General features: G+C 42.6%; 1 protein-coding gene across 1 annotated transcript in view; it reads right to left on the bottom strand.

Annotated features, from left to right (window-relative positions):
• Window positions 1-4,829: 4,829 nt before the first annotated feature.
• The window catches only part of LOC122557541 (sodium- and chloride-dependent neutral and basic amino acid transporter B(0+)-like), an 81,182-nt gene continuing 70,967 nt past the window's right edge, over window positions 4,830-15,044 (bottom strand). Inside the window, exons 5-6 of the mRNA XM_043705288.1 lie at window positions 13,935-14,053; window positions 4,830-4,946 (exon numbers count right to left, since the gene is read on the bottom strand). Of these exons, the coding sequence (XP_043561223.1) occupies window positions 4,830-4,946; window positions 13,935-14,053 (236 nt within the window). The remainder of the gene's footprint in view (window positions 4,947-13,934; window positions 14,054-15,044) is intronic.

Genomic DNA, 15,044 nt, shown 5'->3' with positions numbered 1-15,044 from the left:
GAAAGACCACTCCCTCTGCGACTCCCTTGTCAGGTCCATACCCCCCACCAACCCAACCTCCATTCCCGGCACGTTCCCCTGCAACCGCAGGAAATGCAAAACTTGCGCCCACACCTCCCCCCCTCACTTCCCTCCAAGGCCCCAAGGGATCCTTCCATATCCGTCACAAATTCTCCTGCACCTCCACACACATCATTTACTGCATCCGCTGCACCCGATGTGGCCTCCTCTACATTGGGGAGACAGGCCGCCTACTTGCAGAATGTTTCAGAGAACACCTCTGGGACACCCGCACAAACCAACCCAACTGCCCCATGGCCGAACACTTTAACTCCCCCTCCCACTCGGCCAAGGACATGCAGGTCCTTGGCCTCCTCCATCGCCAGACCATGGCAACCATGACCTGGAGGAAAAGCATCTCATCTTCCACCTAGGAACCCTCCAACCACAAGGGATGAATGCAGATTTCTCCAGCTTCCTCATTTCCCCTCCCCCCACCTTATCTCAGTCCCAACCCTCAGACTCAGCACTGCTTTCTTGACCTGCAATCTTCTTCCTGACCTCTCCGCCCCCACCCCCTCTCCGGTCTATCACTCTCACCTTAACCTCCTTCCACCTATCGCATTTCCAACGCCCCTCCCCCAAGTCCCTCCTCCCTACCTTTTATCTTAGCCTGCTTGGCACACCCTCCTCATTCCTGAAGAAGGGCTTATGCTTGAAACGTCGATTCTCCTGCTACTTGGATGCTGCCTGACCTGCGTGCTTTTCCAGCAACACATTTTTCAGCTCTGATCTCCACCATCTGCAGTCCTCACGTTCTCCTTATTGCTTGTTAAAGCAGCTTGCTAATGGCGTTACACAGCTAATTAATACTCAGCTTCCTACCTTAAGTGAAAGCACCAAAAAAGTTCAACATTGAGAAAACTGGACATGGAGATTAGAATGGGCAACTAGTGAATTCACCTTGCGATCTGCTCCAAATGGCCTACATATTAGACATCAGGGTCTCAGAAAACGCTACAAGGACACCAGTCACATACATTTCACATCCACAGGTATTGGATCTGTATGTTCCAGTCTCTAAGATCCTGCTAGGCCATCTCAGAACATTTCTACACTTGAATACTGCACCACGGTCTACCCCACTAACTATCATAGTAATGCTGCAGCCAGCACACTCAGGGACATGAACCCAGCTCATGGAATGGCTCAGGCTGCATCTCCGGGCTAGTCACTTGCTGTCCCAGTTTTCACTCATTCTGAGCTGGCCTGGATGCTCACAACATCTCTCCCTTGCCTTTCCTTGCCTTTGTATGTTTTGCTATCTCAGCCAGGGATATTACTTCTGTCTTGCCTTGCCATTTAGTGCAGACACAAAGGAAGGAATCTTGTGGTTGTCAGCAAGGCTCAATCAAATGAAGAACCATACGTTACTCAGTAAGGCTTGGACATGGGCAGCCAGCTATTCAGGGTAGTCAAATTCAGGATTTTCTCCATGTAAGGGGTCAGGAGCCGAATGTAGGGCAGGCCACCGCTTAGCTTGAGTCTTTCTGCTCTATTGTGGGCTGTTTACTTCCTGGAATGAGACAGAAGCTGTTATTAATGGAGATGAAAGGAGGTGTCCCAATTATTACTGTTGGTGCAGGTGGGAGGTTTCCTGAGTGAGTGAACAGCTATCAGAGAGGGAGTGCAGCTTGAATGGTGTCAGGGATAGGGACAGGTGAGAATGAGGGGGGAAGAGATTACAGGCAATAGAGAGAGTGGGAGAGCATTCGATTCAGTGGGAGATGGGTACAGCAGAGTTACAGTGAATATGAGATATCAGAGAGAAGATGGGAGCACTTGAGCTGACCAAGTGGAGAAGCTGGGTATTACTCCAGCTGGCAAACTTTGTACAAGGCTTGCATGTCACCTGCTCCTCCGATAGTCCTGGGGTAAGAACCATACTGTCCAGTAAGACCTTTAGATTCCTACCCACAAAGCAGGACACTCATTCTCCCTGTCTGCCTTGTCCAGGATCTAAGTAACAATGTAGAGGAGTTCCAGACTGACAATACTTGTCTGGGCACATAATAGGCTTTTGAAGATGTCATGGCCACAAGGGATAGCCATTGTATCAGAGCCCTTGTCTTTTCTATTCATTTTTTTCATTTTTGCTTTGGAGCTGTGAACTGAGAGCTGAGAGCTGAGAGCTGAAGATGATCTTTGGACTGTGAGCAGCAGTAAAGAAAAGAACAAAGTGACATTTGGCCATGAGACCAGTTTTGAAAGTTAATTGCAGGTTGTTGCTTGTTTAAAGAGCATTTTAGATGTTTCAGTTCTAGAGATGCATTTAGCTCAAACAGATGGCAGATGTTTGAATGTTAACAGAGGCCAACACAGGAAGATCTGTGCCAAACATTCTAACCAAGAGAACGTTGAAAAAAAGGAAGAGAGTTTAAGAGAAAAAAATGTTGGTGTCAACCTGTGTTTCTGTCAGAAGGATGGTGACTGCTAAAGCTACAGGAAGGAGATTTGATTACTCTCTGGTTATCTCCTATTATCAACTTAGAATAGAATCTCAGTTCTAAGTATTAAGTAAATAGTCCTCGGAGTTTACTGAAAGCTATCTGCATTAATTGGTGTCTTCAGAAATCAAGCAGGGAACAATCCTACCGCCTGATATTTTGGATCATGGAAACTGTTTAATTGAAATGGACATCAAGGAAAAGAAATGATACAATTAATGAAACTCACGTGGATCGAGAGGAGGCTCTGAGTAGACTGGCAGAGGTATAAGTAGTTAAACCTCCAGGGCCAGGTGAAACGTGGCCTAGGCTGTTGAGTGAGGTAACGAAGGAAATAGCAGGGGTGCTTGCAAAATGTTTTAATTCCTCTCTGGTCATAGGAGAGGTACCAGAAGACTGGAGGGCAGCCAATGTGGTAATTATTTTTAAGAACAGAGTTGAGGGATAAACCAGTAATCTACAGGACAGTCAGTCTAACCTCGGCATTGGGAAACTATTGGAAACAATTCCAAGGAACAGAAATAATCTGCATTTGGAGGGGGAGGAACTAATCAAGAACAGTCAGCATGGTTTTGTTAAGGGGAGGCCATGTTTGACCAACTTGACCAATCTTTGGAAGAGGTGATCGGTATATAGATCAGGGTAATGCTTTTGATGTCACCTATGTGGACTTCAGTAAGGCTTTTGGTAAGGTTCTTCGAGAGATACGGATAGCAAAAGTAAGAGTAGAGCTGGAAACATTAGTTTCCAAGGGCTGAAACACCATAGAGATGGGTGGGTAGTTAATGAGTTGAATTTGATAAGGTATGGCAAGAAAACTCATTCAACCTCATGGCAGAAATCCATCCAAAAGCGCTCAATGAAACTCAGATTAAGCAAAGTAAAATATATAATTCAGATGAGAGAGCTGGGACAATGGGGACATTTTCACTAGTGGAGTGGCCACAGGATTAATGCTAGGGCCACAATTATTGACAATATGTAATAATGACTTGGATAAGAAAAGTGAATACGCAATCATGAAGTTTCCAGATCACACAAAAAGAGGTGGGAGGGCAAGTGATGCAAAGAGTGATACAAAGAGTTCACAGACGGACACAGAACAGGTGAGGTCTGTGAGCAAAAACTCGGCAAGCAGAATATAATGTGGGAAAATGTGAGGTAATACACTTCGGCAGGAGGAATAGAGGAGATGAATATTATTTAGCTGGAAAGACTGCAGAAAGCTTCTGCATAGAAGGATTTGGAGTTCCTTGTGCATAAATCTAAAAAAGCTGGTCTTCAAATTCTATGGGTAATACAGAAGGCAAATGGACTGTTGGCCTTTATTTTAAAGATAATAGAATATAAAAATAGGCAAATCATGTTAAAACTATTCAGTACATTGATGAGATCACAGCTGGAATACTTTGAATAGTTTTTCTCCTCCTATCTAAGGAAAAATATACTGGCTGCGGAGGCAGCCCAAAGAACATTCATGAATTGATCTCAGATAGGGAGAGATTCTCTTATGAGATGTGGTTGAGTAGTTTGCCTTTAAACTCTTTGGAATTTAGAGGAATGAGAGGTGATTTTTTTTCTGCTTTTAGAGAGCAGCGAATCCATGAAGTTCTTTACCACAGAGTGCGATCAAGGCTGGGTTTAGAAGGCTATTCAAGTAAGATAGACAAATTGAAAATCAATAAAGGAATCAAACGTTATGGGGAAATGGTAGGAAAGTGGAGTTAAGGATCGTCAAATCATCCAAAACCTCATCAAATGGTGGAGCAGTATCAATGGGCTGAATGGCCTAATTCAGCTCCTCCATCCAATGGTCTCATTGTCTTAAGTACTTATACTGCTATAAAAATTCACACTTACACAGTCTGGGCTCTGTGCTGCCGAATTACATAGAACAAACACACAACTGTGAGCTGGCTGCTAATATTATCACCGCTACTGAAGGTGAGTCAGGTACCATTGCACATCCCATGTTTGTGAAGCCGTCTAACAACATAAACTGACTAGTTGGTCTTGGATCTATGGAAAGATACAAGTATCAGCAATTAACAAGACAATGACTGCAGTAAAATTGTCCCCAAGCTGTAATCCAGGAAAATCAATTGGATCACGAGTAAAGGACACAAAAGTAAACCCTGTGTGTTTCATGTTGGTTTCTGTAACCGATTAGGGAAAGATCTTTAACAAATAAAAAGCGCACTTAAATTCCCATCACCTTTTGATACAAATTGCCACGCCCATCAAACAATTCATTTGGTTCCATTTTACTAAAGAAACCTTAAGGTCCACAAAGTACTATAATTTAATTTAATTTATTTTGTTTCAGTATTTTTCATGATTGAGTGACCAGCTGAAACCAATGAGTTGCAGGAGAGCTGTTATAACGAGAATCCAGCCCGTAACGTAATGATCCATAAAAGGTAACCAGTAAATCCCAGCCTAAAATTACATTGAAAATTCAATGAAGTTACACAGGAGGATCACAGTATTCCTACTTTCAAATGCAGATTTTGATGAGATTTGAAATATATATACGTGTGGGTATTTGTAAAACTCACAATTATAAATAAAGCGAAATACGGCAAATGATAGAAATCTGAAACAAAAACAGAAAATGCTGGAGAAACTCAGTAGATCTGGCAACATATGTGAAAAGAGAAATTGAGTTATCGTTCTGAGTCTGGTATGACTCATCTAAAGAATTGTTCCAACACAATTCTAACTTGATGCTCGATTTTCTGTCATTCATTTATGTTTGAGCATCAAATATGTTGCTGTTTTCCCTTCTCCATTGATAACTATATGTCATTTTTGAAATGAGGAGATAAGAATTTACCCACAGTGTTCCAAGTCTGATCTCACTTGGGTCAAATACTTTCTAGATTTAGAAAGCATGACACTTGCTGTACATAGAATCGCTACAGTGTGGAAACAGGCCATTTGGCCCAATAGGTCCACACCAATCAGCATCCCACCCCCCTACGTGTATACCCTTACATTTCCCATGGCTAAACCATTTAGCCTGCACTTCCCTGGGCAATTTAGCACGGCCAATCTGTCTAACTTGCCCATCTTTGGATTGTGGGAGGAAACTCACACAGACATGGGGAGAATGTGCAAACACCATGCAGACCTGAGAGTGGAATCAAACCTGAGTCCCTGGTGCTGTGAGGCAGCAGTGCTAACCACTGCGCCACCGTGCTACCCTGTGAGCCACTGTACCGCCACATCTTAACCCTTTGTCTCCAGTTTTAACTGCCTGGGAACACTGTGTTCATGGGAATGATCTCTTAGGAAATAACAATGATCTCCCTCCCCGCTCAGTATCTCAACTACATTCCCATTGTCTAACCCTAGTGTTGTTAGAATACTGAAAGGACTCATAAACTCATAACATTCGCCTGTACCTGTGTTTTGTTTTTGCTGCTGTTTACCTATTATTTACTTACCTATGCTACTTAACTTTGTGATCTGCCTGTATTGCTCGCAAGACAAAGCTTTTCACTGTCCCTCAGTACACATGACAATAAATTCAATTCAATTCAATTCAACACAAACATATGAATAGATGAACATAGATCAGGCATAGCTCTTCCTGTCCTGAGGTGCTTGCTCCACCATTTAGTAAGGGCACAGTTGTTATGAAGTACTTTGAATATATTTTCATCCTTCTTTAAATAATACAACCAATTCTGTATCGACCACTGCAGATATGGTACACCAGTGCCCTGTATAACTGACGCTTAAAATCTCTGCCTCTGTATCCAATTAATCTTGCAAGAAGTGATAAAATTATGTTAGCTTTCCAAAAATGTGCCACATTGGCATATTAAATTTTTGCTTTTCAAACACAAGGAGACCCATAGCTCTTATCTTTTTCTTTTCATTCCAAAACGAAACAAACATCTTAGTTTCTGATATTCCATCACAAGCCATTGCTTCAAAGTCAGATGTTTGACAGCTGTACTGGCATTGCTGAGGCTAAGGAGGAGGAATGGCCAGTGCCAACAGAACCATAGGTATGAGGCTCAAGGGACTGCAGCTGTGGGTGACCAAAGCAGTGCCTGAAGAGGAAGGTCTATTGAAAGTGAGGCAGATACATGCAGATGGAAGTGACAGCATCACTTATAGTTGCCAGCTTCCTGCAGGTCTTGTGCCCTGAGAGGCAGTGAATGCCTGTGGCTCTGAAGATCACAGTGGCATTGAAGGTCCTCACTAGCAGCTCCATACGAACATCAGTAGGTGGATCTACTGACATCTCCCAAACGCAATCCACAAGTGCACTCGTGATGTCCATGAAGATTTTTCCAGGGAAAAAAATATAGCTTGCCCAGTTCACTCTGGAACCAGACAATCAAGGTGATGGTGCTGTTAAATTTACAGCCAGCACTGGTTTCCTTTAAGTACATGGGATAACCAGCTGTAAACAAATGGTACTCAGAGCTCCCTGGCAACATCCAAACAGGTTCCTGAACAGGAAGGGATTTCACTCAATGTCTAGGTCATTGATAGCAACGGACAACAATTCATGCATGTCTGTTTGAATCCATGATCGAAGGATGTTCATGTCACAATGCTTACATTGCACACAATTCCCAGATTCCTTGAACGTTTGCTCCCCTGCTTCATCTTCAGGGCTGACATGTGGATGACAATTCCCTAAGACTGAGTCAGATGCCTGGAGGTTGGTGCACAGAAGAGACAGACAGCAGCATGCGAAGGTCAATATGTTGGCATACCGATCCACCATGCAACTCAGATTGATGGTAAATGTGCTATAATGCCGCCCATCAGAGCCACGATTGGACAGACAAATGGTCTACTGAAGATGCACTTCCATTGCCTGGACTGCTCAGGAAGATCCAGAGAAGCTCAAAGATGGGGTGTGAACACAGAAAAGGTGGAGATGGACCAGCCAGACGTTGTGCCTTCAGACAAGGAAGAAGGAGAGAGACTGATAGATCCTGAGCGAGGAAGTGAATGAATGAATAAAGTAAGGAAGTGAGGGTCCCTGCCCACATCCAGCAGAGGTTCTGAGTCTCCACGGTGGCCATGGTGGCCATGGAGGCAGATATGTGCTCACAGGTAACAGTCACAATACAGCACCCTGCTTGGGCAGACTCTGCTATATTGGCTTGACTCTGCATGATCTCTGGTGCCTCTGTCAGGCAGTCCACTGTAAAGGGTGCAGCCCACTACCAGGAATGTGACACATCCATCCTGGGCTATAACGCAAGCCCCTACTGGAGTTGTTCCAGCATTAAAACCTCATCTTAAGGAGGATAGTGCTCTATGGCTCTGGGGAAGTGGGAGCAGTATTGCATCTCTGTTCTGTACCAGTCAGACGGTTTTGAAAAGGTACCATGAGCCATTTTGGAGATGGGGGACCCTTGTTTTCCAGCAGCCATCGCTGTTTGCTTTGTGGATCTTGGAAAGAGACAGGAACGTGTGAGTCCTTTTGTCTGCATGTGTCCTGGCCACTCCCAGGTCATCTAGTGAGGATTTCCAAAGCCTGTCATTGGTGGAGTTGAACATTGATGGAGAAGAAAGCTTTTCTAGAACTTAGAACATAGAACATTACAGCGCAGTACAGGCTCTTTGGCCCTCGATGTTGCGCTGACCTGTGAAACCAATCTGAAGCCCATCTAACCTATACTATTCCAATTTCATCCGTATGTCTATCCAATGACCACTTAAATGTCCTTAAAATTGGCGCGTCTACTACTATTGCAGGCAGTGCGTTCCATGGTCCTACTACTCTCTGAGTAAAGAAACTACTTCTGACATCTGTCCTATATCTATCACTCCTTGATTTAAAGCCATGTCTCCTCTTGCTAGCCAACACCATCATAGGAAAAAGGCTCTCATTGCCCACCCGATCTAATCCTTTGACTATCTTATATGTCTCAAATAAATCATCTCTCAACCTTCTTCTCTCCAACAAAAACAGCCTCAAGTCCCTCAGCCTTTCCTCGTAAGACCTTCCCTCCATACCAGGCAATGTCCTAGTAAATCTCCTCTGAACCCTTTCCAAAGTTTCCACATCATTCCTATAATTCGGTATCCAAAACTGTACACAATACTGTAAGTGCGGCCGCACCAGAGTTTTGTACAGCTGCAGCATGATCTCATGGTTCTGAAACTCAATCCCTCTACCAATAAAAGCTAACACACCGTCTGCCTTCTTAACAACCGTATCAACCTGGGTGGCAACTTTCAAGTACCTGTACACCGAGATCTCTTTGTTCATCTACAGTACCAAGAATCTTACCATTGGCTCAGTACTGTGCATTCCTGTTACTACTTCCTGTTACTACTCACACTTTTCCACATTAAATTCCATTTGCCATCTCTCAGCCCAGCTGTGCAGCTTATCTATGTCCCTCTGTAACCTACAAAATGCTTTGTCACTGTTCACGACTCTACTGACCTTAGTATCATCCGCAAATATACTAACCCATCCTTCTATGCCCTCATCCAGATCATTTATATAAATGACAAACAGCAGTGGACCCAAAACAGATCCTTGTAGTACCCCACTAGTAACAGAACTCCAGGATGAATATTTCCCATCAACCACCACCCTCTGTCTCCTTTCAGAGAGGCAATTTCTGATCCAAACCGCTAAATCACCCTCAATCCCATGCCTCTGTGTTTTGTGTAATAGCCTACCATGGGAATCATATCAAACGCCTTACTGAAATCCATATACACCACATCAACCACTTTAACCTCATCTACCTGTTTGGTCACCTTCTCAAAGAACTCAATAAGGTTTGTGAGGCACAATCTACCCTTCACAAAGCAGTGTTGACTATCTCTAATCAACTTATTGCTCCCTAGATGATTATAAATCCTATGTCTTCCAAACTTTTCCAACACTTTACCACAACCAAAGTAAGGCTCACAGGTCTATAATTTCCAGGGTTGTCTCTACTCCCCTTCTCAAACAAGGGGTCATTTGTTATCCTCCAGTCTTCTGACACTATTCTTGTAGACAATGACAACATAAAGATCAAAGCCATAGGCTCAGCAATCTCCTCCTTGGCTTCCTAGAAATTCTAGGATAAATTCCATCCGGCCCAGGGGATTTATCTATTTTTCCACTTTTCAGAATTGCTAACACCTCCTCCTTATGCACCTCAATCCCATCAAGTCCCGTAGCCTGCATCCCAGTATTTTCCTCGACCACATTGTCTTTTCCTAGTGTGAATACTGACAAAAAGTATTCATTTAGCACTTCCCCTATCTCCTCTGACTCCACACATAACTTCCCACTAATATCCTTGATGGCCCTAATCTTACTCTAGTCATTCTTTTATTCCTGATATTCCTATAGAAAGCCTTAGGGTTTTCCTTGATCCTATCCGCTAATGACATTGCCTGTCCCCTCCTGGCTCTTCTTAGCTCTCTCTTTAGGTCTTTCCTGGCTAACTTGTAACTCTCAAATGCCCTAACTGAGCCATCACATCTCATCCTAACATAAGCCTTGTTCTTCCTTGTGACAAGAGATTCAACTTCCTTAGTAAACCATAGCTCCCGTGCTTGACAACTTCCTCTCTGACCGGCCAGTACATACTTATCAAGGATCCCCAAAGCTGTTCCTTGAATAAGTTCCACATTTCAATTGTGCCCATCCCCTGCAGTTTCCTTCCCCCTCCTATGCATCCTAAATCTTGCCTAACCCCATTGTAATTGCCTTTTCCCCAGCTATAACTCTTGCCCTGCAGTATAAACCTATCCCTTTCCATCATTAAAGTAGACATAACAGAATTGTTGTCACTATCACCAAAGTACTCACCTACCTCCAAATCCAACACCTGGCTGAGTTCATTACCCAGTACCAAATCGCATGTGGCCTCACCCCTTGTTGGCCTGTCTATGTACTGTGTCAGGAAACCCTCCTGCACACATTGAACAAAATGATCCAGCTAAAGTACTTTAACTATTGTATTTCCAGTCAGTATTTGGAAAGTTAAAGTACCCCATAACAACTACCCTGACACTCTCGCTCCTATCGAGGATCATCTTTTGTATCCTAGCCTCTACATCTCTGGAACTATTCGGAGGCCTTTAGTAAACTCCCAGCAGGGTAACCTCTCCTTTCCTGTTTCTAATCTCAGCCCATACTACCTCAGTAGACGAGTCCTCAAGCATCCTTTTTGCAACCGCAATACTGTCCTTGACTAACAGTGCCACACCACCCCCTCTTTTACCATTTTCTTTGTTCTTACTGAAACATCTAAATCCGGAACTTGCAATAACCATTCCTGTCCCTGTTCTACTATTGTCTCTGAAATGGCCACTACATCAAAACCCCAGGTACCAACCCATGTTGCAGGTTCATTCACCTTATTCCGGATGCTCCTGGCGTTGAAATAGACATACTTCAAATCAACTTCTTGCCTGTCAGTGCCTTCTTACAATCTTGAAATCTTAGTTCTACCTTCACTATTCCCATCCTCCCTTATACTCCAACTACAATATTGGTTCCATTCCCCTGCTGAATTAGTTTAATTAATTAGTTTAATTCTCTTGTGGAACTGGAACCAGGATCCCTTGAATTACCAAAGGGCACTTACCTCCACAGTCACTTCTGTCCAGGGCTGCCTTTATTAACTGGGATGGCCTCCCGTTGCCAACCCTCAGGGGTTGGCACCATGTTTTGCCTGATGCCTGACTCCTCCATTGGTGGGTGGCAGTGATGAACAGGGGTGGAGAGAAATCCCTGAATTGCGGAGAGTAAAGTTCTGTCTGGTTGCCATTTAATTATGACACCGGGAAGTTGGAACTCCGAAGGTCTCAGCTGGAGGCAGGAAAATGAAGTGTTTGACTCATGGATTGATAGGTAATAGGCTGAAAAGAAAGCAATTGCGCAAGGAAACTCGGCACATTCTGAGTGATGCAACCTCCTGCTTTTGTGCCCAGATCAAATCTAAAAACAAAACATGAAGTGGAAACATCAGGACAGATGCCTTGGATTTTACTTAAGCTTCTGAGCACCTTGCATGCCAACCTTTGCCGATAAAGCATCGTCATTAAGAGACCTCTTAAGGAGGAACATCCTACGTGTCTGGCAGGAGGACCATATGCTCATGTCACTTAAATCAACATTGTCAGAAGAGATGTGTTCTGCAATACCATAAATCAAAGAAAGAGACAGATTTGATGGTTACAGCATCGCAAAACATTGGTAGGAGCATACATGGCGCAATATGGTAAATCAATTGCATTTGAATCCAAATTCTATTCTAATAACAATCTAACTATTTGAACATAAAACATAAAACATTTGCTCTGGTGTGCATTAAAGCAAGATTCCATATGTGTATGTGTAGCAAATGATTCATTGTAGAAAAAAACCATGAAAATCCTTCGAGGGTAAATCACAGACAAATGCACCACTACAACAACGTCCTGTAAAAGGTCAGGGATACAACTTTGATATTTGTTACAAACCGTGCAGCAAAATAGTTACTTCAGACAGAATGAGAGATGGACCAAAGCCTAACATGACTGGCTATTTTGCTCGACTTACAAAACATTAAATGAGAAAATATGTTCAGTGTGAAACTGATGAGTATTGGTCAACAGAAGCATAATCACTTCAAGAGAAAGATAACAAATGAGCCACGACTGAAGGCATTTTGGAAGGTTATTATGGAGTTCTAGCCGGATGGGATACAAAAGATGCCAGATGGACTCCAATCACAGATGATTTAGATGTCCTTCAATGATGCTTGTAGCTGAAGCTCTTTACCAAGCTATATTGCCAAATTATACCAGTAGCATATGGGCAATGAGTGAAAACGGCCCCTGTACAACTCACTGTGTATTGGTCAGGGATCAACAGGAAAATCAAGAAGACAGTGAGGGTGTATCAGGCATGTCGAAGTCATCCACCACATCAATGGAAAGGATCGCTCTACCCTCTTAAGATTCCATTTTACGCTTGGTGAAAGATTGGAAAATATTTATTTATTGTCCATGATGCCAATTTTTCTCCATGTCATTGACTAATTTTCCAAGTTTCCAACCACCAGACATTGGAAGGATATCCCAACTACACCCATGGCAGTCACCATGAGTACAAAATGCATTTTATTTAGTGTACCTGGAGAAAACATCTGAAATTGGACTACAACACAATCTTTAATGGACATAGGACATGTCCTTGCATGTGTACTAAATGGGGCCTAAATCATGTGACAGCCTCGCCACATTATTCCAGACCCAACAGTTTTGCTGAATGCAATACTATTCAATCATCTGTCATGAAATGCAGGGCATCGAAACACCGTCTCCATATTGCTATGTCACGTGTAACAACAATATCCCTTGATATGGGCTCTCCGTCACCAATAACAATCATGTTTACAAGCAAGTCCGAACAACTTTACCAAGTCATCAGAAATATGGGATAAACTACTTGATAGTCAAAGGAGAATGAAGGCAGCACACAGTCGCCATCTGGGTGTGGAATTGTACAGTTTGTGTGAATGGTAAAAGGTTTGAATTGTACATCCCATCCAGTGAACATGGTCACCTGCAGAAGTATTCAGGAAGTACAGTGAGCCTTGAACGCAAAAGGTCACAATATCCAATGGAAAATTGAGAAGGGGAAATAAGAGAGAATTCAGGGAATTGTACAACATTATAACATTGAGCATTCCAATTGTGCACAAAACACCACTAGGTATAAACTCAGGCAATGAAATTGTGGAACCCCACCATGAAAACAATCTGCCCTTTAACAACGCAAAAGGCAGCAAAATACCAGTGAGTCAAGAACAGCCAGTTGATTGATTTAAATCTCAGAAAGGATATATGATCATGACATCTGAGAGGATTGTTAAATCATTGATATATTATGTAGCCTTAAATTGTTCAGTTCTTAAACTGCTATACACAGTGACTTAACTTTGAAGGAAAGAACAGTTCTCATAACCAGCTGAGATACATTTATTTTCATTAATATATGTTAAGTGATCTTGGAGAGAAAAATGGAGTATGGTAATATCACTTTAAGAGGAACATGCTGATGAGCGAGAAGCCTCGATGTAATATATGTCACTAATAGCTATAAAACCCACGCAGTACACATTGTGAAAAGAGATCAGCTGTGCTTCCCTGTGACAACTAATCTCACGAACAAATATGCCCGCTGAACAATCTTATACCATATCTTCAAATGAATAGAATGAGGTCCAGTTTCCCAGTCCCAGTGTGAGATTGCAATGTCTGTGAGAGTGAACTCAGAATCACAACAAGATGTCAGTATGACATGATCGTTGCACAATATTCAACAACTGCAAAAAGGACCAGAGCACAAGCTCCTTCTTTATTATTTCACCCTGTGAATTTGATCATCTTTTAGAGTTACTGAGTACATGTGAAAGCAGCTTACATCGCCAAATTACAACCTACCCATGTCACACAAAGAAGGCTAAGGAGATAAAATAATGAACAAATGCCAGCTGTCAGAAGAGAGTGCTTTGATCGGAGAAATGTGGGGAACTGGTCCTGTAGGGCTGTCATAACTGTTTCTGATGGAAGAAAATGTCAAATGAAATCATTAATTAATAACTTGCACAATAACAGGATAACACATCACTGGAGAGCCGAAAGCCCTAGAGGCCAGAGAAAAAGGTTTCTCCATCCATTTCTCTAGCTCTACAGCATTCACTTTCTCAGATGTGTTCCTGTTACTCTGATGCAGAGGAAAACAGTGTCATCATTATCCTCAGACATCTTGCGGGATGTTTCAATGTGAGTGAGTTTTAACATTAGCAATTGAGTTTGCTGACCATCCTGTCCCCATGAGGAAGGTAAATAAAACTCCCCATCCCTTGAGCAGCAAGATCTGTCTCAAACAAATGTGAAGGGATGAAGTCTAGGTATGAGAGCAGAGGAAGGAGGCAGAGCATGAATGTGGAGATTGAAAACCACCACGATAAATATCAAACAGATTGTACTGTGAGATTATTCAGATGTTGGTGTAATTTGCCCTAAATTTTATTTCAACGCAGATGCTAATCATTTAAAACAAAGAGATTGTCTGAGAGAAAAATCAATGAGGAAACAAATGTTACAAAGAAATATTAAGCATGTGTCCACCAACATCACCAATATTACTGTTTTGCTCAATACTGTCATAATTCTTTCAATAGAAGTCAGTTGTTTAAGTGATGCCATTTTTACCTAAACTTCCAAATTGTGTGTCAACTCCTAAAGTGAATAGCATGAATGTTGCCCATGAAAACTGTGCAATGGCTCTGCGTAGGCAATGAAGACTAAACTGAAACCTACTCGGTGAATAAAATTGAAATGATACGATTAATGGTGCTGTTACCTGGTTACTGAGGTAGCATCCATTTAATTTTTTTAGTTCTTAATTTGTCAACATTTGCAAAATTGTTCACGTCACCAAAGTGTAATGATGTGCTGATAACTTAGCATTGCTAATCCACCCTAACCTGCACATCCTTGGACCGTGAGGGAAAACCAGAGGACCCAAAGAAAACCCATGCAGACACA

The sequence above is a fragment of the Chiloscyllium plagiosum genome, chromosome 15, assembly GCF_004010195.1.
Source record: "Chiloscyllium plagiosum isolate BGI_BamShark_2017 chromosome 15, ASM401019v2, whole genome shotgun sequence".
Lineage (NCBI taxonomy): Eukaryota > Metazoa > Chordata > Chondrichthyes > Orectolobiformes > Hemiscylliidae > Chiloscyllium > Chiloscyllium plagiosum.
This window is presented reverse-complemented; position numbering and strand designations above follow the sequence as displayed.